The sequence below is a fragment of the Lithobates pipiens genome, unplaced genomic scaffold (genome assembly GCF_037356315.1).
Source record: "Lithobates pipiens isolate NorthernLeopardFrog02 unplaced genomic scaffold, aLitPip1_a1.2 Scaffold_8, whole genome shotgun sequence".
Classification (NCBI taxonomy): Eukaryota; Metazoa; Chordata; class Amphibia; order Anura; family Ranidae; genus Lithobates; species Lithobates pipiens.
The window spans coordinates 385264029-385289848 of NW_027507903.1; the positions used below are offsets into that span (position 1 = coordinate 385264029).

General features: G+C 46.2%; 1 protein-coding gene across 1 annotated transcript in view; it reads right to left on the bottom strand.

Moving 5' to 3' along the window:
• Positions 1-25820, bottom strand: part of HSPA9 (heat shock protein family A (Hsp70) member 9) — a 299396-nt gene that overhangs the window by 251754 nt on the left and 21822 nt on the right. Inside the window, exons 2-4 of the mRNA XM_077473881.1 lie at positions 23749-23873; positions 23235-23308; positions 9752-9858 (exon numbers count right to left, since the gene is read on the bottom strand). Of these exons, the coding sequence (XP_077330007.1) occupies positions 9752-9858; positions 23235-23308; positions 23749-23873 (306 nt within the window). The remainder of the gene's footprint in view (positions 1-9751; positions 9859-23234; positions 23309-23748; positions 23874-25820) is intronic.

Below are 25820 nucleotides of genomic sequence, written 5' to 3' on the forward strand. Positions count from 1 at the left end.
ATCTGACATTGACAGGAAGAGATCGGGGTGAAGGAACTATTCTCCCGGGAACAACTGCTGCCGACGCAAGCAGTCCGCCTGCCAATAGGCAAAGTTTCATTATTTTCTGTCCAAGATAGGATACGATTCACCTTAAACTTATTGTGCCCCATTGGTGATTAATATAGGCCATTGCTGTACATTGTCAGATTGAAACCTGGCGGGACAATTCCGTAAACTGAACTTTCAGGCCCTCAGGACCAAGTGCTTTGCCTGTATCTCTAGAACATTAATTTGCAAGGCCCTTCCTGAACTGGGCCACTTCTCTTGGACAGTTGCCTCTTTCAGGACTGCTCCGCAAAAAAAAAAAAAAAAAAAGTTGGCATATGTTGTTAACATTTCCCAGGTAACTGAAGGAAGGATTTTTCACTTTGCAGATTTTTGGTAATCAACCATAAACTGAGGCTCTGGCACACCCAGCCTACAGCACCTGGTATTTCCAGGCGGTCTTCCATCCAGGCACTAACTAGGTCTGACCCTGTTTGGCCTCCAAGATCCGACAAGATTATGCACTCTCAGGGTGATGTGGCCGTAGGCTTTGGAATCAGACACATCGGGAATCTAGAGCTTGAACCTTTTGTTCCAAGCCGATAGGATACTGTTTTGCAGCAGTCTCAAATGAAACCACATAAGAAACGGCCTCAAATGAAGCAACCATCTTTCCCACTAACCTCATGCAAAGCTGAATAGAAGAAATCATCTTGCTTCAACCACCTGAAACCGTTCCTTTATGGTGCCGATTTTTGCCTGGGGCAAGAATACCCTTTTCTGGGTGTATCTATGATCAGACCCAAGTATTTTAGCCGCCTTCATGGTTAGATATTCCAGGTAGTTGAATGTGGTGGTGACCATACTTTGATCTAAGCGGGTTACCGACTGGTCTATAAGGAAAATATAGTCTAGGTAAACCATAATAGTTATACATTGGCCCTTAAACTGGCTAGAACCTTTGTAAACACTCAAGGTACAGTAGCTAGACCGAAAAGCAGAGCTACACACTGAAAATGAAGATTTTCTACCTTGAAAAGTAGATATTACTAGTGAGCAAGGAAATGGGCATATGGAGGTATGCATCTTTGATGTCGATTGACTCAAAAGTTCTCCTTGTAGGATGGAGATAAGCTATATACAGGAGATAAGCTATATACAGAAATGGAATTTAGATTTTTGAGATCGAGAATGTCCATTTGGATTTGGCATCATGAAAAAAATAGGATTTTTGTACCCGCTGTAAAATCCTTTTCTCTGAAGTTCATGGAGACACTGCACCTTGCTTGAGTTTAGGGTTATATTGCCACCTTTAGGAGAGGACTAGGCAAAACATGTAAAGACAGCAAAACTGCACAGTACCGCCAGCAGTATCAAACGAGGAGTGGGAACAGAAGGCAAATAAACTCCACCCATAACAAAAAAACTCAGGAGTTGCAACCTTAAACAGCCGCCCGTAAAACCTTGCTGGGGAAGTATGCATCCGAAGATGCGCTCATATCAACCTTTTAAAATGTAATGAAAGCGTGAACGGATGACCAGGTTGCCACCTTACATACCTGGGAAATGGACGCTTTATGTCGGAAAGCCCAGGAAGCACCAGTTGCCCTGATAGAATGTGCCGTGACAGGAAAAGGGGGGGCACCTGCCCCCTTATGGCACAAGCCTGAACCACGATCTGTTTGATCCACCTAGAAATGGTGGCCGACAAGACTGCCAGGCCCTTCTTCGGACCAGCCACCGATACAAACAGGGAGTCCGACCTCCGAAAAGTAGCTGTAGTAGACCAATACACCCACAGAGCCTGGACCATGTCCAAAGAATGCAAAGTTACCTCTTTGGGATGTGATGGCCGAGGACATAAGGACAGAAGCACAATGTCCTCATTTAGAGGAAAGGCCGAAACAACCTTTGGAAGAAACTAAGGCTGCGGGCGCAGTATTGCCTTATCCTTGTGGAGGATCAAGTAGGGAGACTTGCATGACAAGACCGTCAACTCAGAAACTCACCTAGCAGATGTAATAGCCACTAGAAAGACTACTTTGAGAGACACTCAAAGGGATCTCCCTAATTTTTCATACTGCGGTTTATGAAGCACCGAGAGCACCAGATTCAGATCCACCCGGGGCAGCGACGGGCGTACCGGAGGGGCCACATGCCGAACCCCCTGAATAAACATACGCACCAATGAGTGAGTCGACAAAGGTCGCTGACAAAAAGACAGCCAAAGCTGATATCTGCCCCTTAAAAAAGGTGCTTAATGCAAGCGTCTGATCTACTCCTCGCTGCAGAAACAGAAGGATCCTGGAAACTGAATTTGCACGCAAGGGCCACCCCATCTCACACGGAGATGGAGGTCTTCAATGTACGATGATAAATCTTCCGGGAAGAAGACTTTTGTACCCTCAACATAGGGGAAAACAGAGGCAGACAGCCCTCAATCCTTCAACACCTGGCTTTCAACAGCCATACCGCTAAAGCCAGCGACGGTCAAGCAGGGTGGAGTATCTGACCTTGAGACAGAAGGTCCTCCTGCACTGGCAGCTGCCAAGGAACATCCACCACCATTCGTACCATGTCAGTGTACCAAGGACGTTGGGGCCAGTTTGGGGCAATCAATCACCGAAATTCCCTCGGCCTCCACTCTGTGTAGCAGACGAAGGAGGAGCCTGAGAGGGGGGGGGGGGGAGCATAAATTAGCGATAATGGGCTAGGGACCTCAGCCAACAGAGAAGCGAAGCCCTGGCTAACTTGCTCACCCGGATTTCACAATCCAGGGATGTTGGAGATTTGTCCCATTTGGGCAGGATCCATCTGCAAGACGAGTGACATTGAGCATATGGTACCGCCTCGAAAGTGGCTACCATGAGGCCCAGAACTCTCATTCAAAAATGCAATGACCACCTGCAGGACATCAGTAACTACACTGCGGATTGGAGAGTTTGCAGCTTGTCCGAAGGGAGAAAGATTCTCGCCTTTGAGGAGTCCAGAATCAACCCCAAGTACTCCAGGTGCTCTGGTGTCTGATGCATCTGGGGACATGCAAGTATGTGTCCTTGATGTCCAAAGATGCCAGAAAATCCCCCTGATGAAGTGCAGCGACCGATTGTATCCTGAACCTCCAAACTTTCACAAAACGAATGAGGGCCTTGAGATCCAGCACCGGGCGGACCCCCTTCCTTCTTCAGGATTACAAACAGATTGGGGTAGAATTGGGACCCAAAAAGGGACCGACGCCTCTGCAGATGCCCGCGCCGTATCCTCCATCTTTAAGGGATCCCACACAATGATAAGTGCTCTGACTAGAGCTTTTTCTGCGCTGTAACAGACGCGGAGGCTTCCTCCTCACTGTTTGAAGGGTCCTGGTCTGCAACCTCTGAAGCATCAGAACAGGGCCCACCTGCCACAGCGGGACCAGAGTCTGAATCTGAGCTTTACCCACCTTGCGCCCGCACACCGATTCCACCCTGCAAACAAATTATTCCAGGACCAATCAAAAGCGTCCATGAGCACTGCAAATGCAGGGGAACCGGTTTCTATCACAGGGGTGTCTGGAGAAGAAGCCAGCCTCTGACGCCATATCTGACCCACTCTCGCCTGTCACCCAGGACCTAAGGTAAGAGAAAAAATGCCTACCCTCCTAGCTGCCACCGACTGAGGGGCCCCCTGACTAAGGTGCTGTTGCTCCCTGGCCATTCTCCCCTCTGCCTTCGTCCAAACCATGAGGTGTTTCTGTGTAAGTTTCGCGCTGTTCCTGGCTTAAAAACAGATGCCCATCGCTAGAGACTAACAGAAACCGGCCTGCATGGCTACAGGAAAATGGGCATGGTTGCCACAGCAAACATACCCCCTGCATGCCGCCAGACGTTTTAAAACCAACAGACGTTTTAAAACCAACAGACGTTTTAAAACCAACAGACGTTTTAAAACCAACAGACGTTTTAAAACCAACAGACGTTTTAAAACCAACAGACGTTTTAAAACCAACAGACGTTTTAAAACCAACAGACGTTTTAAAACCAACAGACGTTTTAAAACCAACAGACGTTTTAAAACCAACGCACAACCCCCTGCCAGGGCCCAGAGACCACCTATGTCCAGCCCCACTGCACCCCCTTAGAATGGGGAGGGAAAGAGGCAGGGAGGGAAGGGAGCGAGATAGACCTCCCTAATCGACCTCCCAGGGAGTGCCCAGCTGTTCCATCCTGCCTAAACAGAAGGAACCATACTTGTCTCTCCTGCAGGGAAATTCTGAACGCACTCCACAGACAGACCTTCTGCATAGCACATACTAGCTGTTGGCCATGGCAACACTGACTAAGACAGTAGTAAACCAGCCATATGTGTACCCCGGAGCATATAGCTCACCGACCGCCCTGGACCAGAATGGGGCCTGTCGCAACCGATCCAGAGCGGAGCTAAAGACTGCACGTGCTCGATGGCCAGGCTGGGGAGACTGCCAGGGTCTATATTATTCAGCCTGTCATCCAGCCCGGCTGTTGATTGTAGATTACAGGAAGAAAAAAGAAAAAACATTTTCAAAGATCACTGGTCCCCACAGGGAGCCAGGCCCTTCTAGGTTAAGGTGCTGTGTGTCAATGAACATATACACACACACTTTTCAATTTTTCAGTAGATCAGATTTTTATATGTAGCATCTTCTACCTAAAGGTAGGTGCTAAAGTAGTATTTTTCTAGCTGCAGGGTCCAGGTGCAGGTAAAATTTAGCCACACCTGTATGTTATTTCAGGCCTGTGTGTTTTGGAGTAGGAGTGTCTAGCGTAGTGGGGGGGTGTGGTCACCTGTACTTTGGCTCAGATTCCTTCTCTGCTTCCAGGAGGATTGTTCTGGAAGAGAGATGGTACTGAGACCCGAGTGGCAGGCAAGCTCATGTGGGGAGCCCTGACCAATTATCTTTCTGTATTGGCAGGGGGCAGGCCTCTCATAAGCTGGGGTCACATGCTTTTAGGGGGGAGTTCTGTGGAGCAGAAAGACAATGTATGTTTGAGGTGTTCCACGCATCCTAATGTCAGGGATGCAGCGAACACGGAGGAGGGATGGAGGAACCGCTAGGAAGGAGCTATAGGAAGGAGATACAGATCCTCATCTCTAAGGGGCATTCGGATGCTGTGACCAGGGAACACAGAGCCTGGATGTAAAGAGGATCAAGCGAAGGAAGTAGCAGTCAAGTGGAGGAATTAGAGCAGCATTCTGTGACCAGGTACACAGAACTGTTCTGGAGGAGGTGGTCAGTGTAACAAAAGAAGAGAAACTGGTCAGAGCAGTGTAGAATGCTGTGTGGCCGGGGATAAAGTTGTGTTTCTACCAAACAGTTCTACTTTGGTTTCATATGACCATTTGATATTCTCCCAATCCTCTTCTAGATCATCAAAATGCTCTCTAGCAAACCTCAGACAGGCCCGGACATGTACTGGCTTAAGCATGGGGGACATGTCTGGCACTGCAGGATTCGAGTCCCTGGCGGCGTAGTGTTACTGATGGTAGCTTTGTTACGTTGGTCCCAGCTCTCTGCAGGTCATTCACTAGGTCCCCCCGTGTGGTTCTAGGATTTTTGCTCACCGTTCATGTGATCATTTTGACCCCACGGGGTGAGATCTTGCAAGGAGCCCCAGATCATGGGAGATTATCAGTGGTCTTGCATGTCTTCCATTTTCTAATTATTGCTCCCACAGTTGATTTCTTCACACCAAGCTGCTTGCCTATTGCATATTAAGTGTTCCCAGCCTGGTGCAGGTCTACAATTTTGTTTCTGGTGTCCTTCGACAGCTCTTTGGTCTTCACCATAGTGGAGTTTGGAGTGTGACTGTTTTGAGGTTCTGGACAGGTGTCTTTTATACTGATACGTTCAAACGGGTGCTATTAATACAGGTAATGAGTAGAGGACAGAGGATTCACTTGAAGATACAGGTCTGCGAGAGCCAAAAATCTTGCTTGTTTGTAGGTGACCAAATACTTATGTTCCACCATAATTTGCAAATACATTCTTTCATAAATCAGACAGACAGTGTCTGGATTTGTTTCTACAATTTGTCTCATAGTTGAGGTATACCTATGACGACAATTACAGGCCTCATCTTTTTAAAGTGGGAGAACTTGCACAATTGGTGGTTGACTAAATAGTTTTGCCCCATTGTACATCCACTCTCCTATCCAATATGTCCTTAAAGGATACCACGTCATCCAGTGGAAGGGGTGCGGGTCTGGCGAATCGCATAAGTGCTGCATATACTACTGGAGCCTCCACCTTTCTTTAAAAAGGATACAACTTGGTGAACCAATTCTTGAATGCTACCACTTCATCCGATTGCTTCCATTAATCGTAGATAACATCCTGAATTTCCTCGAAGGGAAAATTCAACGCTTCCTTCCTCATGTTTGCAAAGTACTTGCTTTGCCGTTCCTCTGCCTCATCCTTCCACAGCAGGTACTTGTGCTTTTGGACTCACCCGAGTTGTCCCAGGTATTTGGGGTGATAAGGAGTGTGAGGTAGAAGGAACTGGAGCAGCTGAAGCCTGTGTTGCAAAACGTCTTTAGCATTTCCTCAAACGCCTGCTTCGTCAATGATACCAATTCAGTCTTATCAGGTTTTTGGCTTCTTGTCACTTCGAGGCGATCCTCACAAGTCATCTTACCTGACAGCTTTCTTAGGGCAAGCCCAGCAACCTCCTGGCTTGTTCATGATGCGAATTCCTGCGGTGCCACGACAGTGTGCACTGAACCCTCGAGGCAGAGTGGGAACGAGAAGCTTCTGTCCTTCCGCAGGAGCGTTGATCTTTATGTGGAGGATGAATGTCTCCCATTACTGCCAGAAACACCCATGACCAAGATCCGAGAAGCTGGAACAGCCTGCAAACATTGGAGAGTAGAAATCTAACAGTTGGCATCACCCCTACCTACTTTTTGAGTGCTGATCTTTAGAGGGGGTAGGCATGATAATCCTGCTGAAAAAAAACCATGAGAGCCATTATGACCAGGCAAATACAGCAGGAAATATCCAGGATTAAACCTCACAGTTGCAAGGATTATCTGAGGGAAGGAGCACAGCAAGCATAGGCAGACTGCACAGGTACAATAGCAGATGCTTTTTACCCAGAAGCATATTTAAAAACTGTCTCCTTAACCACTTACAGACCGGACCATTTTGCTGGTCAAAGACCAGACCACTTTTTGCGATTCAGCACTACGTCCCTTTAACTGACAATTGCGCGGTCGTGCGACGTGGCTCCCAAACAAAATTGATGTCCTTTTTTCCCACAAATAGAGCTTTCTTTTGGTGGTATTTGATCACCTCTGCGGTTTTTATTTTTTGCGCTATAAACAAAAATAGAGCGACAATTTTGAAAAAAAAAACGCATTATTTTTTACTTTTTGTTAGAATATCCCCCAAGAATATATAAAAAAAACATTTCTCCCTCAGTTTGGGCCGATACGCATTCTACATATTTTTGAAAATAAAATAAATAATAAAATAAAAAAATCGCAATAAGCGATTGCTTTGCGCAAAAGTTAAAGCATTTACAAAATAGGGATAGTTTTATGGCATTTTTATTAATTTATTATTTATTTTTTTACTAGTAATGGCGGCGATCAGCGATTTTCATTGTGGCGGACACATCGGACATTTGACACATTTTTGGGACCATTGTCATTTATACAGTAATCACTGTAGGGGTGTTTTACCAACTGTGGGGGGGTTGGCCTTTAATTTAGTGAACACTGATCTCTGCTCCAATCACATGGAGCAGAGATCAGCGTCACTAGTTGCTAGGCAGAATGGAGAAATGCTGTTTACAACGGCATTTTTTCATTCGGCCGCTCTGAGACGATTGCAGGTATGCCCGCGGCGATAGAGTCCGCGGGTCCCGCGTCCGGACTCACGGGGGTCCCGACCAGCACGGGAGCACGCCGCCTGGCGGCGCGGTCCCGATGGCAGGGCGGCAAATTTAAAGGGATGTACATGTACGCCCATTTGCCTGCCCGTGCCATTCTGTCGACGTACATCGGCGTGCACTGGTCGGCAAGTGTTTAAGACTTCCTATGCCTCCCCTTCCCCTAATTAGCAAGGTATCTCTGCAGATACCCAACGTGCTTTCCCCACTGGCCTGCATTTCTACCCCAGGAGTGCCAGAAAAGAGCAGACTGCGAGCACAGCTCGCCCCTAGCAGGCACAGCCATCCACACTGCTGTCCCAACAGAAACACCACATGCCACTCAGCACCCCACAAGCTGTCTAAGACCAGGCTCCCTGTCAGAAGTGCTGTTAGCCACATAAGCAGGGACCGTGTAGCAAACCAAAACTGGATGGACAGCCGGCATATTATACCAGCTAGGATGGGAGACACCACTAGCCCTGACCTAGGATTAAGAAAAAGGAACGCAGAGATTGAAGGGAGCTAAAAATTTATAGTTAAGTCCTGATTATGTAGGGGTGGGCGGGGCCTCAGCTGTGCTGACATGAAGCCGTCAGGAAAAAGATTTTAGGTTAGGGAAAACCACCAGTGGAAATAAACTTAGAGCTCTTCCACAGGAAGCAGAACATACAGACCTATGGGAAGGGACTCACAGGTGTCAAACTGGTTGGCCGTCCAGCTGCTATGGAACTACAAGTCCCATGAGGCATTGCAAGGCTGACAGTTACAAGCACGGTTCCGACAGGCAGAGGTAAGAGGAGACTTGTAGTTCCTGCAACAGCTGGAGGGGTGCCAGTTTGACACACCTGTAAGCTCATAGGTTGTATTGGTCCAGTGTCTTACTTTCACAAGTTTTATTAGAACCCAGTCCAGTGTCTCTTCAACCTTCTAAACAAGCTGAGATATTTGAAAACACCACTGTTTGTCATGCGCTTCCATTCACACATCCCTGAAATTTTTGGGAAAAACACTTGCCTTTCTAGGCATTTGGAGCAAGCCCCAGACAGACTGCAAGCTAATGTGAACAATTTGAAATGAGAGAACTCCTTGGCCACCACTGACAAAGGAGAACACACAGGGTTACCCTTGGGCCCCTTTCACACTGAGGATATTTTCAGGCGCTACAGTGCTAAAAATAGCGCCTGAGGGAAGGAAAAAAAAACAAAAAACAAAAAAAACAGCCCCTTTCACACTGGAGCAGTGCACTAGCAGGACAGTGAAAAATGTCCTGCTAGCAGCATCTTTGGAGCAGTGTAGTCACCGTCCATACCCATTGAAATCAATGGGGCAGCGCGGCTATACCGCCAGCAAATCGCTTTTAACCCTTTTTCGCCCGCTAGCGGGGGTTAAAACCGCCCCGCTAACGGCTGAATACCGCCACTGAAACATTAAAGCGGTGCTAAAAATAGTGCCGCTTTACCGCCGAAGCCGCTCCCACCCAGTGTGAAAGGGGCCTTATTAAACATAGAACACAGAAGCCAAGATTTTGAATTAACCCTTTAGAAAAGGGTTTATAACTGATCAGATCTGTCAACACATGGACAGCGTTATTTAAGTAAACCATCAACTCCTGCCTTTTCTGCATAGCAGAGGAAACTTCTGTTTTGAAGTTTTCTGAAAAGTAGTAAAATGTAAGCATCTTTTTTTGCTGTGTGAACAAGAACATGCAATTGTGTTAGCTCAATAGAAACACACCTTTAAGAGGGTATTTTGGCTACATTTTCTAAAACTAAATATATGTCTTATGTAAACTGTCAAAAGCACAGAAATACTAAAGAAAACAAAACCCTTACATTTTATCGGCTGACTTATCTAGGCCATAAGCAAGAGCCGCAGCGGTTGGTTCATTAATTACTCGTAAAACGTTCAATCCAGCAATCTGCCCAGCATCTTTTGTTGCCTAAAATAGTGAAATATAAAATTTAGCAAACTTTAAAAAAATTACAGTATTAAATAATGTATGCTTATAAACATTGCAAAAGCTGTTATTATTGAACCACAACTGAAGTATATGGTTATAGGACACGTAAAATAGGATTTTTAAAACAGCTTACCTGTAAAATCTTTTTTGATTTTCATCAGGGGACTCAGAGCCATAGTAATAACTATGTGGGTTATATAGGTCTATCAGGTGCTGGACACTGGCACACCCCTAAAAGGCATGAACGTCCCCCATACAACCCCTCCCATTACTGGGAGTCCTCAGTTTTATAGCCAAGCAATCAAAGTGTATAAGAAGAAGAAGGGAGGATCCTCTGTGTCCCCTGATGTACATCAAAGAAAAGGATTTTACAGGTAAGCCGTTTTAAAAATCCTATTTTCTTTTCTTACATCAGGGGACATAGAGCCATAGTAATAACTATGTGGGATGTCCCATAGCAATGGCAACTGAAAGGGGGGGGGGGGGGGGGGACAGAATCAAGGAAACAGGGGGCCAGAGGACTCATACTGCAGCGTATGCTGTGCCCAAAGGCAATATCCTCATGACCTTTAATATTGATTTTATAAAATTGGATAAACGTCTGCACCGAAGACCAAGTTGCAGTCTTACAGATCTGAGCCATAGAGACCTGATGATGCACCACCCAAGAGGCACTAATCACCCTGGATGAGTGTGCTCTAACATAAGGAAGAATTTTCTTTAAGGTGAAGCTTGATCACTTGACAAACCCATTTGGAAAATAGTGGATCTTGACACTGCCTGTCCATATCTTGGACCCTCTGGCAGTACAAACAAAACCTGTGTTTTGCAAACCTGAGCCTTTAACCACTTAAGGACCGCCGTATTGCCATTGTACGTCATCGCAATGGCACCGGCAGGCACAAGCACGTACATGTACGTGCTTGCCTTCCAGCGGGTGGGAGGTCCGATCGGACCCCCTCCCGCTGGATACGGCAGTCCAGTTCGCTTCAGGAGCGATCCGAGATGAGGGGATGGCCGTTGGTTTCTGGCCATCCCCTCTCGATCGCTCCTGGCGAATGAGAAGCTTCCTCCCTCTGTGTATAGTAAACACAGGCAGGGAGGAAGTGATGTCATTCTCCTTGGGGTGGTCTTCTTGACCGGACTACAAGGAGAAGACAGAAAGTAAGTGTGCACCAACACTACACAACACTACACTGACATGTAGGCACAATGACTGACATGTAGGCACACACAGGCACACAGGCACGAAGGGGGTGAACAGCCATTGGTCATGGCTGTTTACCACGTGATCGGCCGTGAAGTCACACCCCGACTGCACGGCGCATGCGCGCGGTCGTGAGCGCTCTGCGCGTGCACGTCGATGCTCGTCACCGATGCTGGTAAACAGCCATTGGCCAGCTGTTTACCCACGTGATCGGCTGTGATCCTTTCACAGCCGATCACTAAAATGTAAACAAACCGAGGTAACGAGATGTTACCGGGTTCTCCTCCTCACACACCGATCGTGTGTGAGGAGGAGATTGCGGTAATATCTCGTTACTGCCTACAGTACACATCAAGCACACAGATTTGCCCCCCCCCCCCCAATAAAGAGGACCTGTCACCACCTCTCATAGTACCTGTCAATCACAGTCCATCAGATGGGCCTGTCACCGGGCCATCAGCGTACCCGAGCACCTGTCATCGGGCCATCAGCGTACCCGAGCACCTGTCACCGGGCCATCAGCGTACCCGAGCACCTGTCACCGGGCCATCAGCGTACCCGAGCACCTGTCACCGGGCCATCAGCGTACCCGAGCACCTGTCTCCAGCCCATCAGAGTACCCGAGCACCTGTCTCCAGCCCATCAGAGTACCCGAGTACCTATTTGCAGCCCATGTCTCATAAAATATACGTTGGGGTGTTTGCTTTCCAAAATGGGGTAATTTTGTGGGTAATTTCACTGTCCTGGTGGTCCAGGACCTTCAAAAGTGTGATGGGTAGGAATGAAATGAGATGTGTCATTTATGCTCCTAGAACGCCTGAACGTACTACTTCAATGTTCGGCCTCTCTATGTGGCCAGACTGTGTAAAAGTCCTACACATGTGGTATCGCCATACTCGGGAAGAGTAGCAGAATGTATTTTGGGGTGTAATTTTTGCTATATACATGCTATGTGTTAGAAATATCTTATAAATTGACAATTTTGTGTAAAAAAAAAAAACCGGTTTCATTTTTTTTCCACATATTCCAAAAACTTCTGGAAAAAAACCGTTCAAAAGACTCATTATGCCTCACAGATTATACGTTGGGGTGTTTGCTTTCCAAAATGGGGTCATTTCATGGGAAATTTTATTGTCCTGGTACTCCAGGGCCTTCAAAAATTTAATAGTTGGTTGAGAAATGAGATGAAGGTACTACATCAATGTTGGTGCTCTGTATGTGGCCATGCTGTGTAAAAGTCTCACACATGTGGTATCGCCGTACTCGGGAAGAGTAGCAGAATGTATTTTGGGGTGTGATTTGTTGTATCCATATGCTGTGTGTGAGAAATGACCTGATGACAATTTTGTAAAAAAAAAAAAAAAAAAAAAAAAAAAAAAACTTCATTTTGCAAATTGTGGGGAAAAAGTGACAACTTAAAACTCACCATGCTACTTAATACCTTGGAATGTCTACTTTGTAAAAAGGGGTCATTTGGGGGGTATTTGTACTTTCCTGACTTGTTAGTGTCAAGAAATGATACACCTGATGTACTGAAGGTCTGATCAGATGTGATCAATTTACAGCGACTGGCACCATAGTTTGTAGACTAATTTTCACAAAGACCAAATAATATACACTAATGTGGGTTATTTTTACCAAAGATAGGTAACAGTATAAATTTTGGCCAAAATTTATGAAGAAAAGTTACTAATTAGCAAAAATTTATGACAGAAACAAAGAAAAAGGCATTTTTCACAAAATTTACGTTTTATTTTATTTATAGCACAAAAAATAAAAAACCCACTAGTGATTAAATACCACTAAAAGAAAGCTTTATTTGTGTGGAAAAAAGGACGCAAGTTTCATATGGATACAGTGTTGGATGACTGAGTAATTGTCATTCAAACAGAGCGCTGAAAGCTCAAAATTGGTCTGGTCAGGAAGGGGGTGTAAGTGCACTGTATTCATGTGGTTAAGGATTTAAAGGTGCCTCGATAGGGGGATAAACAGTGTTACCCCCTGAATAAGCTACGCACCAAGAGTGGGAAGCAAGAGGCCGTAAGAAAAGACATCGACGCAGCCTGGATCTGGCTCTTGAAAAAAAGTCAAGGCCAGCTTCATTTCAGATCCCATATGCAGGAATCCTGCCTATTGACATACTTCCTGGGGTGCCAACCCCTGGATCCATGCCAACAAACCTATACCTTCCAGATTCTGTAGTAAGCGATTCTGGAAGCCGGCTTCCTGGCATTAGTCAAAGTAGATATTACTGAAGGAGATCAACTATGATCTGTTAGAGTGCGATTCAACAGTCAAACCTGTTAAACTCCTTGTCCGTAAAGTAGGATGAAACACCGGACCTTGTGCAAGAACGTCTGGCTATAATGGAAGAGTCCAAAGGACTTCTAATGCCCTCTTTATGAACGATAAATTAAGATCTTCTGGGGCCACCAGAATAACTTTCTGTTCCTGCTTAATCCTGCAGAGAAGGTGTGGACGTAGCAGAGCTGGTGGAAATGCATAGATCAGTGAAAACTGATCCCCTGGGAAGACTAATGCGTCTGTTCTGCCTGCTAGCGGACCCCTTTGTCTGACAAAGTTGTCGACCTTAGTAATGAATCTGGACACGAATAGGTCCATGTCCGGGGTACCCCATCTGACATATTGCTAGGAAGATGTCAGGGTGAAGAGATCATTCTCCCAGAAATAAATTGCTGGAGTCTCAAGTGGTACGCCTGAAAAATATTAAAATTGCCGATAGGCAAGGAGTATTGTGTTCTGCCAAAGCTAGAACATTCACCTCTTTTTTGGCCTGCATGACTTCTTGTGCCTCCCCTGGTGATCGTAAGCCACCGCTGTGGCTCTGTCAGACTGAATCCTGTTAGGACAGTCCCTTAACCACCACTAAGATTCTATGGCCAGATGTATTGCCTGAAACTGCCAAAAAAAGTTGATAGGCAAGGTCCTTTAACCTGGACCATCTGCCCTGGACAAAATCTTCCAGGGCTGCATCTGTTAACACCTTGCAGGATAAAGATTTTCCCTCCTGCTGGATAACCACCAATTCAGGCTGACCTATGTCGGGAGCCAAGCGTATTGGAAAAAAACAAGGCCTGAATCCTCTTTATTCCAGACCAACAGGATGGTGTCTTGAAGCAGTCTTTGAATAAAACTGTGCGTAAGGGACGGCCCTGAAGGAGGCCACCATTCCCCCTAAAAATCTCCTGCAGCCGAACAAAGAAATTTTCCTTTATCCTGATAAGTTGAATTAGTCCTACAATGGAACAGATTCATGTCTGGGGTAAGAATACCTTCTTCTGTATGGTATCTATAACCTCCTTGATGGTTTTAAGGAGAATCTTCTTAAGCTGAGAATCCAACCTAGAGATTTCAGATATCTAGAGCTGAGATCAGACTCTGGTTTTAGACCCGAGACTGATCGATCTATTAAAAGTAGATACTTTTAATAGGCTAGGACTGTTATGCCTTGAGCCCTTAACCTGGCTAAAGGAGGTGCCAGAACCTTTCAGAATACCCATAGTGCTGTGGCTAAACCGAACAGCAGTGCCACGATTGAAAAAAATCTATTTTATATTTCAAACTGCAGAAATTTCTGATAAGTGGGAAACTCGCTGGCACATGGAGATATGCAACTCCCCTCCTTGCAGGATAGACACAGCCGATCGAATTATGAAATGATCGGATGTTCAAGTGCCGATTCAGATTTCCAAGATCTAGAATGGGTCTTACCTGTTTGGCTCTGGGACCTTAAAAATGTTTGAGCCAAAAAAAAAAACATTCCACTAAGGGAATCTGACATCACTAACTAGGATAACAGCTGATCCAGAGGTCAGAAAGACTTTTTCCTCTGGAACCTTAGGAGCATTGTTTGAGACACTCTTACATAAAGACTGCTGCATCAGCAGCCCAAGGACCCCACAGACTGCACCCAAACACAGGAACCGAACCCCTGGACCCTCAGATCAAAAGCCGACTGGGCCATCCGGGCTCTGAAACGCTAAAGAAAATCGCAGAAAACCCTCTGCTCTTAACATTGTTCCTGCCAGACTGAGAATTGCAGGACCTTTCCCCTCACCCGAACGAGTGAGGGTGTTCCTTCATGAGAAGTCCTTAGTATTCTGCTTTATGGGTTTTCTGCCCCCAAGATCCTGGTGCTGCCCCTGGGAACTAAGGCATAGGAGAGGCTGCACAATTAAAGGAGAACTGTCTGAACCTCCTTTTACTGGTAAAGAGAGCTTTACCCCTTTTGGATGTACTAATCCATTCTAAATAGTCGTACCCCTGAAAGGTACAGACTGGCTAAGGGTTTTCACCTGGTGCTTCAGTTGACCAATATCTCAGCCACGGACCTCTGCAAAAATGCACTAGTCCAAGTATAAGCCACAGGGCTTAAACGATCAAGTCCTTCATAGCATCTGTGAGACCGTGCATCAAATACACCAGCCCCCTGCCGGGCCTGCTGATCAGGCAGAACTTTCAGGTATCTCACACCTGTTCCTTAACCCCATGAAGTTCACATTTTCAAATGCATTGGCGTGACTCAAAATTTGCTCCACCAAAAAATAGTGGAGCAGACGTTAAAGGGTTGAGGAGGACTGAGCTACTCCAATTGCAGCCAGAACTGCAAGAGACATCTTGTCTTTAAAAGGAAAATCCAACCTTAACTTGCTGGATTCTTTAACATCAGTGCATTTATCCACTGGGCATGTGAGACTCTGCTCACTGAAGTGATTGCAGCATTAATAGCTGGAACTCCCATTTCTTTCATAGAAATGTTCCCATTCAGAATACATAGCTATGCATGAATAGGAAAAACATCCCCAGGTGAGGGAGGGTCAAATGAACCCTATTAGAGGCAGATACCTCAAGAGCCTGTGCTGCAGGCAACAAAAGGGTTAAGGGTCAAGTAAGGGAGTAGACAAACACCTGACTTGTGCGGCTACTCCCTCCCTGTTAGGATCCTCCGGAGGAAAAAAAGTATCTTCCAATATTTGGGAAGATCTACCTGATCCCCAGCCTCCTGCACCTCAACAAAAAGGGCCCAGAGGACTAGATGGGAATCTGCTATGTTTAGTCCTACTATGGAGAGACATCATAGCAATAATCTTTAAAATAGTTACATAGTTAGTAATGTTGAATAAAGACACCAGTCCATCCAGTTCAACCTGAGCGAGCGTCCACAATTGTCCCTATCCCTGTACACTGCACACTCACATCAGTCCCTACCCTCAAGGAGCCCAAATGTTAGAAGAAAAAAAACCTGACTGTATGAAATACACAGTGACAGAAGTGTTCTACCCTTGACGACTCATCTGACTGGCCGCATTTCTCTTTTTACCTCTCAGGGGAGGAAGACATTTTAGAAGGGTTTTTAGTTTGTTGTATACAATTAACACCTTAGAACCCTTAGAGGAGTTCCTGGTCCCTTTGTCACTCAGCTTACAGTACAGAGCAGAGGCAGTACCAGCAAAAGAATATTACACTTGCTAGGCTATAGTCCTAGCTATACAGTACAATGTTGTCAACAAAAAGGGGGATGCCTGTCACCAAACCTGGCCAGCAACCACTCTGCTGTCCCTCCACCGCTAGACTGCAGCTTTTTCCTGTATAGCTTAAATGACTTCCTCCACATGTGGCCCGCGTCTGATGCTGTTTAGCCACACACCCCGTGCAAACATGCCCCCCCCCCCCCCCGCCATGAGCGACAGCATCATGGCGGGCGGGGGGGGGGGGGGTGGAATCCTCCCCCTGACGAGCAGCCACGACCTACCCAAAAACTTTATTTTTTAAAGAAAAAGGCAGCTGGCTGGCATAAAAAGGATCAAAAGCAGCCAATCTGGGGGCCCAGGAAGTGATCAGAATCCCCCTTCATACCTGAGGGTCTGAGCTAGCGTCTACGGTTTCCAGTGTCCGAATGGCGAGTGCTCAATACAGCCTCCAGCAGTGACAGACATGACAACACAATACGTGGAAGGAGAGATTAATGAGAAAATCTCCTTGTTTTCCTCGCAGCAGGGTTTATCAGATAAAAAAAAAACAATCTTCGCCCATCACGGTAGGCTGAGACCTTGACAGGAAACCTTTAGGAACAGGGGTACACTCTGGTAATCCCGCAATCCTGGACCTGTGAGAAGACCCTGGCAGTAAACTTTCATTGGTTTTACTACCAAAAAGTACTGGATCCCAGGGCCCAGCTTTAAAAGCATTCACAAGCAAAACCCCATGTCTTCGGATGACGAGGCCTGAGTACCAGTCATTTAGTCCATTATGGAGATATCAGAACGGATCCGGTCAGGATGGCTGGCTCGCAAAGGATTACTGCCCGTGGAGCTCAGTACAACTCAACTCATCCTTTCTCGTGCTCAACACCTTAGACACTGGGGGAAAAAAACCCTAGTTAGACTTACCGGTAACTGTATTTCTATGAGTCTTTCAGGACAGCACCTTGAGAGAGCGCAGCTCCACCCACTTTCCCAGGAAACACTGCAGTTTTATTTAAAGACCGGACAGTTCCACCATGGCCTCAGTTGTTCCAAGAGTACCTCCAGCCATGCTGAAATTAGATAAGCAGAACATGGCAATAATACTACATTTTATTCAATACAATCTAGGGCGGGTCATCAGCGCTGTCCTGAAAGACTCGTAGAAATACCGTTACCGGTAAGTCTAACTAGGGTTTTCTCCCCTCGTCTTTCAGGACAGCACCTTGAGATAAGAGTACTTACTCTAGGGTGGGTCCACCGCCTGCAGAACCTGCCAAATGATTGTTCTGATGCCGACAGCAGGTCCAGCCTGTAGTGGCGGGTAAAGGTGGAGAAACTTGTCCACATGGCCGCCCTACAAAACCGAGTTGGCTAAGCCACTGCTCTTTCCGCCCAGGATGTTGCTACTGCCCTTGTGGAGTGGGCGATTAAACCTGAGGGGGGCTATGCCCCCGAAGCCCTATAAGCCTCACCAATAGCTGAGCGCAGCCACCTAGCCAGAGTGCTTTTGGAAGCACTGTAGCCCCTACGTGGTCCTGCGAATAGAATGAAGAGAGTTAGATTTTCTGAACTCCTTGGTGATCTTCAAATAGTGCAGAAGGCATCTTCTTACATCCAGGTTATGGAAGGACCTTTTCTTGGGATTGGATGGTGTAGGACAAAAAGGTAGGGAGAACCATCTCCTGTGCCCTGTGAAAAGTTTAGAAAGTTTGGGCAAAAAACCTGGGTCGGTTTTTAACACCACACGGTCCGGAAAAACAAAAAGGTTCGGCTATAGAGGGCTTGCAACTCGCTTACCCTTCTAGCCACAGTGACCGCCACTAAGAGAATTAGCTTCAGCGACCATAACTTGATCGTTGCTTTCTCTGGGGGCTCAAAAGGTTTTTTAATCAAACTCTGCAAAAAAAAAAAAAGGACAAGTCTCATTTTGGAAAAAACCTACAAGATATTGGCCTAGCTCTGGCCAACGCCCTAAAAAATTTAATAAGAGGCTCCTGCGATAGCTGCTTTTCTAAAAAGACTGACAAAGCAGCCACCTGAGCCTTCAGGGTGCTAGCTGCTAATCCTAACTCCATTCCGTCATGGAGGAATTCCAAGACAAAGTATTTCCTGAGGTGGGAAATCTTTCAGTAAGCACCAGGAATTAAACTTCTTCCACGTCTTAAAATAAATAGCTCTTGTAGTCTTCTTCCGACTACCTAAAAGTCAAAAGTTTATTGGACAAGCCCCTTCTCTTTAGGATTTGCTCCTCAGTAACCAAGCCGTTAGGAGATCTCGCCAACGCGGGAGAACCCAATGAGGTTCTACCGTCATTTTCTGTATCGTTGCAAACCAAGGTCTCTTGGGCCAAAGGGGGCCACCAGAAACATACTTGTGGACTCCCCTTGTAACTTCTTTAGGGCCAAGGGGATCATCTGAAAAGTGGAAGTTCCAGGGTTGTGCCAGCGCATCCAGGCCCCTTGACTGGCCCTGTCTGTTTAGGGGAAAAAAAGGTCTCCACTTTTGCTTTTTTGCGGGATGCAAACAGGTCTATCTGCGGACATCCCAATCTTTCTGTTAATTTTTGGAAAATTACAGGGTTCAGGCTCCACTCTGACTCTAGAACCCTTTCCCTGCTCAAGAAGTCTGCTACGGAATTCAGGTCACCCTTTAGGTGTATTGCTGTCAGCAATCTCAGATTGCTTTCGGACCAAGACAGGATCTGGCCTGCTAGGGCGAGCAGAACCCTGCTTCTTGTGTCACCCCGTCTTGTTATGTAAGACACTGCTGTGGCATTGTCCGACAGGACCTGAATATGGAAACCCTGAACCAGTGTCCTGAAGGTCCAAAGTCCCAACTGGATAGCCCTTAGTTCCCTCCAATTGGAGGACCTCCTGGCCTCTTTGGCTGTCCAGTTTCTGAGCCATCTGTCCCCCCAGGTGGGCACCCCACCCCCAGGAGCTTGCGTCTGTTGTCAACCTCCTGTCTATCGGGAAACACCACAGTAGGCCCCTGTCTAGGTTCGAGCAGCTCCTCCACCATAGCTTCCTCTGAATCCAGGGAGGCACTCTGAAAAGCTTGCCCAGGGACTCTCCGTATGACCAATTTCTTAAAATTGCTTGCTGGAGATCCCTTGCATGGAGGCGTGCCCATTGTACCGCCACGATAGATGCAGTAAGGAGACCCAACACTGACATTGCTGCCCTGAAGGAAATAAGCAGGTTCATTTGGGTACTCTTTACTGCGTTCTGGACCTTTAATATTTTTTCTTCCGGGAGAAAGTTTCTCCTGTATGGAGTTGATGGTATAACCCAGGAACTTTAGTGACTGAGATTGAGTCATGTGAGATTTTTCCTTGTTTATTATCCACCCGAGGCCCTCCAAGTGACCCCTTGTCCTTGCCAGGTCCCTCTCCAGCAGGTCTTTTGATCCGGCAAATAAGAGGAGATCGTCTAAGTATGGGACAATCGATACTCCCTCCACCCTTAGAGGAGCTAGGGCCTCTGCCACAATTTTTGTGAATATCTTCGGAGACGAGGACAGCCCGAAGGGTAGAGCTCTGAACTGAAAATGCAGGACAGAGGTTTCTGTCCTGACCGCAAACCTTAGGTGTTTCTGGGATGTCGTGGCTATCGGGACATGGAGGTAAGCATCCCTCAGGTCTATAGATGCAATGAAACAACCTGGGGTCAGGAGACTCCTTACTGAAAAATAGTGTCCATTCTGAATTTCTTGCGTTGGATTGATTTGTTCAGAATCTTTAGATTCAGAATTAATCTGAACTTGCCTGACGGCTTTCTTACCAAGAATATGTGCGAATAACTCCCCGTTCTACTTCTTCGGGGGGGGGGGGGGGGGGGGGACATATGTAATCACCCCCTGCTGGAGTAATTCCTGCAAGTCATAGCTACTGCTTTCTCTAGGTCCTGAGGAGCCTGAGTTACAAAGAAACGCACTTGTGGGATCTGAGAAAATTAAAGCCTGTAACCCTCCTTTATTAAGATAAACGGGCTGGCTGTCATGGACTTCCACTGTGGAAAGGTCTGAAGTCTTGCTCCCACAGCCAGGAGACCGTCACTGGCTCTTTGCGCTTGGGGCTGGGGAACGGAATAGTACCCCTGCCTCTGAGGTTTCCAGGGCCTTTTGTATACCGCCTCTTTCGTTTCTGTGGTTTTTTCGAAAAGGAAGAAAATTCTTGCCCCCCTGAGGGTTAACCTTTTTCTTTACAGGAAAAGCTTTTCTTATTGGCCGTCCTGTCCAATATTGCTTCAAGGTCTGGGCCAAAAACCAAATCCCCTTCGAATGGTAAACCGCAAAGTTTGGTTTTAAAGGCTGTGTCCCCGGTCCAGGTCTTAACCCAGATAGCTCTACGTGCTGATTTTATCAGCGCTGAAGATCTGGCCGACATCTTTATAGATCCTGCCGAAGCATCTGCCATACATCCTACCGCTTTGAGAAGAATCGGCAGGGTATCCAGCAAATCCTTGGGGGAAGTTCCTGCCTTAATATGGGTCCATAGCTGCTCCAACCAGTGCTCCAGGTTCCCGCCTACCACCCTTGAGGTCATAGCTGGCTTTAAGTTTGCTAGGGTTGAGTCCCAAGCCTTCAAGGAGGGAGCCAGCCCTCTTGTCCATGGTATCTTTCAAGATGCCCATGTCCTCAAACCCTAGGTCAGTATTTCTAGAAACTTGAGAAAACGCAGCGTCAAGTTTAGGCTTTTTATTCCAAACCTGAGACCTGTCCTCATCAAAAGGAAATTACGTTTGAGGGATCGGGGGAAAAAAAAGGGGGCCCTCTCTGGGTCCTTCCATTCCCTCTTAATGGTTTCTGAAAGAAATTTATGCACTGGAAACACCCTGTGCTTTACTTCGCCCATTCCCTGAAACATCCCATCATGCAGAGATAGCTGGGCTTTGTACTCAGTAATGTTTAGAGTAGTGTGGATTGTTTTTAGTAGATCATCCACCTCGTCTAAGGACAGCTTGTAGCGAGAAGAAGATTCCTTAACTTCATCTGCTTCTTTCTCGGAGGACATGCTACGCTCTTCATCCTCAGAGTCACTGTCCTCCCCTGGAGACCGGAGTTGAGGATTGAGAATGGGGTACACTGCTACCCGCAACTGAGCGTCTGTCCAGATAAGACCTAAGTCTCAAAATGTGTCCGACAATTCCTTCCTAAAGTAAGCAATTCTCCCTGCTCTGACGCAGGTGTGGCGGGAGTAGTCTCTTCCTTAACCAAATCACTTATTCAAGAGCTGCACAGGACTTTGGTCCAGGAGTCTGAGTATATTTTTACATTAAGGACATTCTTTTGCAGGGGGAGGAAATGTTTAGTTTTCTCTTTCTGAAAAAGACCATTTTCTCAATTAAATACCAATACATTAGAGAAAAAGAATAACATGCTGAACAAACAAGCAGAAAAGACTAACACATTAGCCCTGCTAAGCAGCCAGTGAACCCCCCCACAGACTCACTATAATAAGATACATAAGGACATTCTTCCTGCATAGAACAGAGCAGAAAAAGGTTCCCAAACCGAAGCAACCAGGGAAGGGAAGCATAATAGAGCCCATTAGTAGAGTCAGAGACCACTGTCCCTGCTTACTTGGGCCTGGCTGACTGGTGTGGCTCCTGCCACCGCTGTTAGATCCTCCTCCATCTCAAGGGATCAGTAGTGCCGGGTGTTTAAATTTTCGTGGTCTTTTCACCGCTGTGAAGACCGGAAATGCGTCAGCCGGGACCGCCCCCCTCTTCCTGCGTTCCAGCGGCCGGAAATGGAAGCCGCGCCACAGCGCCAGAAGCCCCACTCGCCATCCGAACCCGGAAGGCATGAGACTAGGAAAAAAAGCGCGAAAATCAAAGCCACCAGCGCTCTAGTCTCATGCCGCCGGTCTATAGGAGGAATGGGCTTCCAGCAGCCAAAGACCCCCCTGGGCTTGCCGAAGAGGAGGACTCCGGAGCGTCCCCCACACGTCAGGGAGGAGGCTGGGATGGTCATAAGAACAAAACAAACCGCACAAGTATGCCCTCCGCTCTCACCACCTGGAAACAGCGCAGCACCCCCTGGTTCCCTGCAGCGCTTCCACCATGGCCGGAGGAAACACTACGACTGAGGCCATGGTGGAACTGTCCGGTCTTTAAAGAAAACTGCAGTGTTTCCTGAGAAAGTGGGTGGAGCTGCGCTCTCAATGTGCTGTCCTGAAAGATGAGGGGAGAAAAAAAAAAACTGAGGACTCCCAGTAATGGGAGGGGTTATATGGGGGATGTTCACGCCTTCAGGGGCATGCCAGTGTCCAGCACTTGATATGCCAATATAACCCACATAGTTATTACTATGGCTCTGTGTCCCCTGATGTAAGAAAATAATTTAATTTGTCTTTCACTCGGGGGGTGGCAGTAGTAAAGGGGATACAGAGAAGTAAAATCCCTAATGTTGCTTATCAAGGGAACACAACAGTAAGTAAAGGTGTAAAGCTGAAACGTTAATATAATTCCTCCATTACAAGACCATAAATGAATTTGAACAAAGCGTTGACTGGTACTTGAAAGCTTTAAAAAAAATAAAAAATAAAAACACAAAACGAATACTTGTTTCAGTTTGTCTACAAAAGTTAAACAGAGGTTCCCAGCACAAAGCTTGCAGAAACCAATAATCATATTTATAGCAGTATATTTCGATCTTACCTGTCTTTGGGAGTCATTGAAATATGCAGGTACAGTGATAACGGCGTTCTTAGCAGCATGGCCCAAATAATTTTCTACGATGGTGGGGGAGAAAAAAAATTAAAAACATACCTTAACATTTCAAATTTTGATGGCTTGTTTCTACTTGCCAACCCCACCATGCACAAGCAAGACATTTCAATAATGCAGCCACAAATTTTATTTAACACTGTTTAATAGTGACCCATAAATCCATGTAAAGGGCTGGATGCACAGGTGGTGTGCAGCCACAGGAAGGCAGCCTGTTTAAATCAGAGGTAGCTGGCTTCACAGATCTTCAAGCACATTCCATAGTGTACAGTTGTGCAGATGCAATACATGGACCAGAACATAGTCTGCGTTCTGATCAAATGCGTCTGGAGATCTGTGCAGTTAGTGTTCAAACAAAATGTTTACTCTGGTTGGGTGCACATAGGAAGACCATGAGTAAAGAGAAAAGAAAGAAAAAAACAAACAAACAAACAACTTTCCCTACCTGCAGTCTCCTTCATCTTCATAAGCACGAATGCACCAATCTGACTTGGAGAATATACCTTTCCATGTGCTTCTACCCAAGCATCACCATTGGAGGAACGAACAATCTTAAAGGGCACATTTTTGCTAAAAGGAAAAAAGAACAATGCAAGATTTTTTTTTTATTCACAGAAAAATGCACGTTTTCCTCAGCAGTTGAAAGGTGTCCAGTTAAAATCCACCTCAGCATTTAACATTCATGTTTTAAATACATTTAAAAAAGCATCCATTTTGTGGGCAAGCAAAACAAATCAAATGGGGAGAAAACTGGTGAACCACAAAGCTCCAGTTAATTGGAAGCCTGAATCAGACAACCAACATTCATGCACTCAAACTCAGCCCAATGGCAGGCATCCATCATGACAACCTTCCAACAGTAGGGAAGGAGTTCTTTTCATTGCCAACACAGAGGACAGAAGCCATCACATCAGAGATCCTGGCCAGAGAAAGAAGACAAAACTTCCTGTCCAAGGATAAGGCCAACTGCTCTATACTATGTTCAATTTTTCAGGCTTGTTTTGTAGAGGTGGGCAAATGAAATGTCAGAAACCCAATTTTTTTTTTTCATGCAACCCCTTTAATCTGGTTAGGGAAACGTGTGCATGTATGCAAAACCTCCATCCTTGTGGGCTGAATAACCCGCCTAGTGTCAGCGGTAAGACGGCGCCATTTTTAGCGTCCCTTCACCATTGTTTTAGCGGCGCTATTCGGCCACTAGCAGGATGGTTTTAACCCTCGGCTAGCGCCCGGAAAAAGGGTTAAGGCCACCTGCAAAATGCCACCGGAGCGGCGTTTTACCAGTGCTAGCGCAGAGCTGCCCCATTGATTTCAATGGGGAGCAGCAGTGGAGGAGCGGTGAGTTCACTGCTCCTTCACCACTCCAAAGAAGCTGCTGGCAGGTGAAAGCCCTCAGGCTTTCACACTGGAGTGCATAGAGCAGCTGTTTTAGGGCGTTTTGCAGGCGCCATTTTTAAAACCGCTATAGCGCCTGCAAAATGTCCTCAGTGTGAAAGAGAAAATGCAGCAGCTACTGTACTTTTTTTACCAGAAACAAGTTGTGCATTAGGTTGGTAATACCACCCACACTATTCCGCCTCCATTTCATGTAGCCTTATCTAAAACTTGTGGCTATCAAGCCAGTACTTCAGGTCATTTTTTGTTTTGTTTTTTGCACTTTGTTACATCAATGAAGTTGTTTGTGGATAGATTCCAACAGACAAAAGAAAGCTGTCGGAAAAGAAAGGGGAAAACTTGAGAGAACAAAAAAAAAAAAAAAAAAAAAAAAAGGTGTTTGATAACATACCCTTCAGTACAGGGCAGATCTGATCATAATAAATGGGACAGCCGAAAGCAGCAAATTAACTACTTTACTTTTAGAAGATTTATCCCCTTCATGACCAGGACATTTTTTGCGATATGGCAAGGCGTTAGACCCCATTCACACCTGAGCATTTTGTAGCTTGAAGCCTGAAGCTACAAAAACGCTAGAGGGGAAAAATTCTATTATTCGCAATGGAGATGGGTCACATCTCCACTACACGTCGCCTGAAGCCGAACGCCTGAAGCTCAAACAAGTTCCAGACCTTTTTGTCGCTCGAATTGAGCAGATTTGGGCGTTTTTCTTTTAACATTGGTGACCTTTTGCCCTGCACAAAATCGCGGCAAATCGTGGTAAAAAACGCTGCAAAAAACACTTGAAAATGCTACGCACAGGTGTGAATGCAGCCTGTGACAATTGCATGGTCATGCAACGTGTACACAAATTAAAATTTATGTCCTTTCTTCCCACAAAGAGTATACACACACTGGAATTTTTATTTTATTTTTTCACACTAGTAATGGCAGCAATTAGCAGCTTAAAGCAGTATTGCAGCAGACAATGACACTTTGCAGGAACCAGTGACGCCAATACAGTGATCAGTGCTAAAAATATGCACCGACACTGGTTGGGAAGGGGTTAAACATCTAGGGCGAGCAAAGTGTTAACCGTATATTAATTGCGCAGCGCTAACAGTCAATCATTATCACGATCTT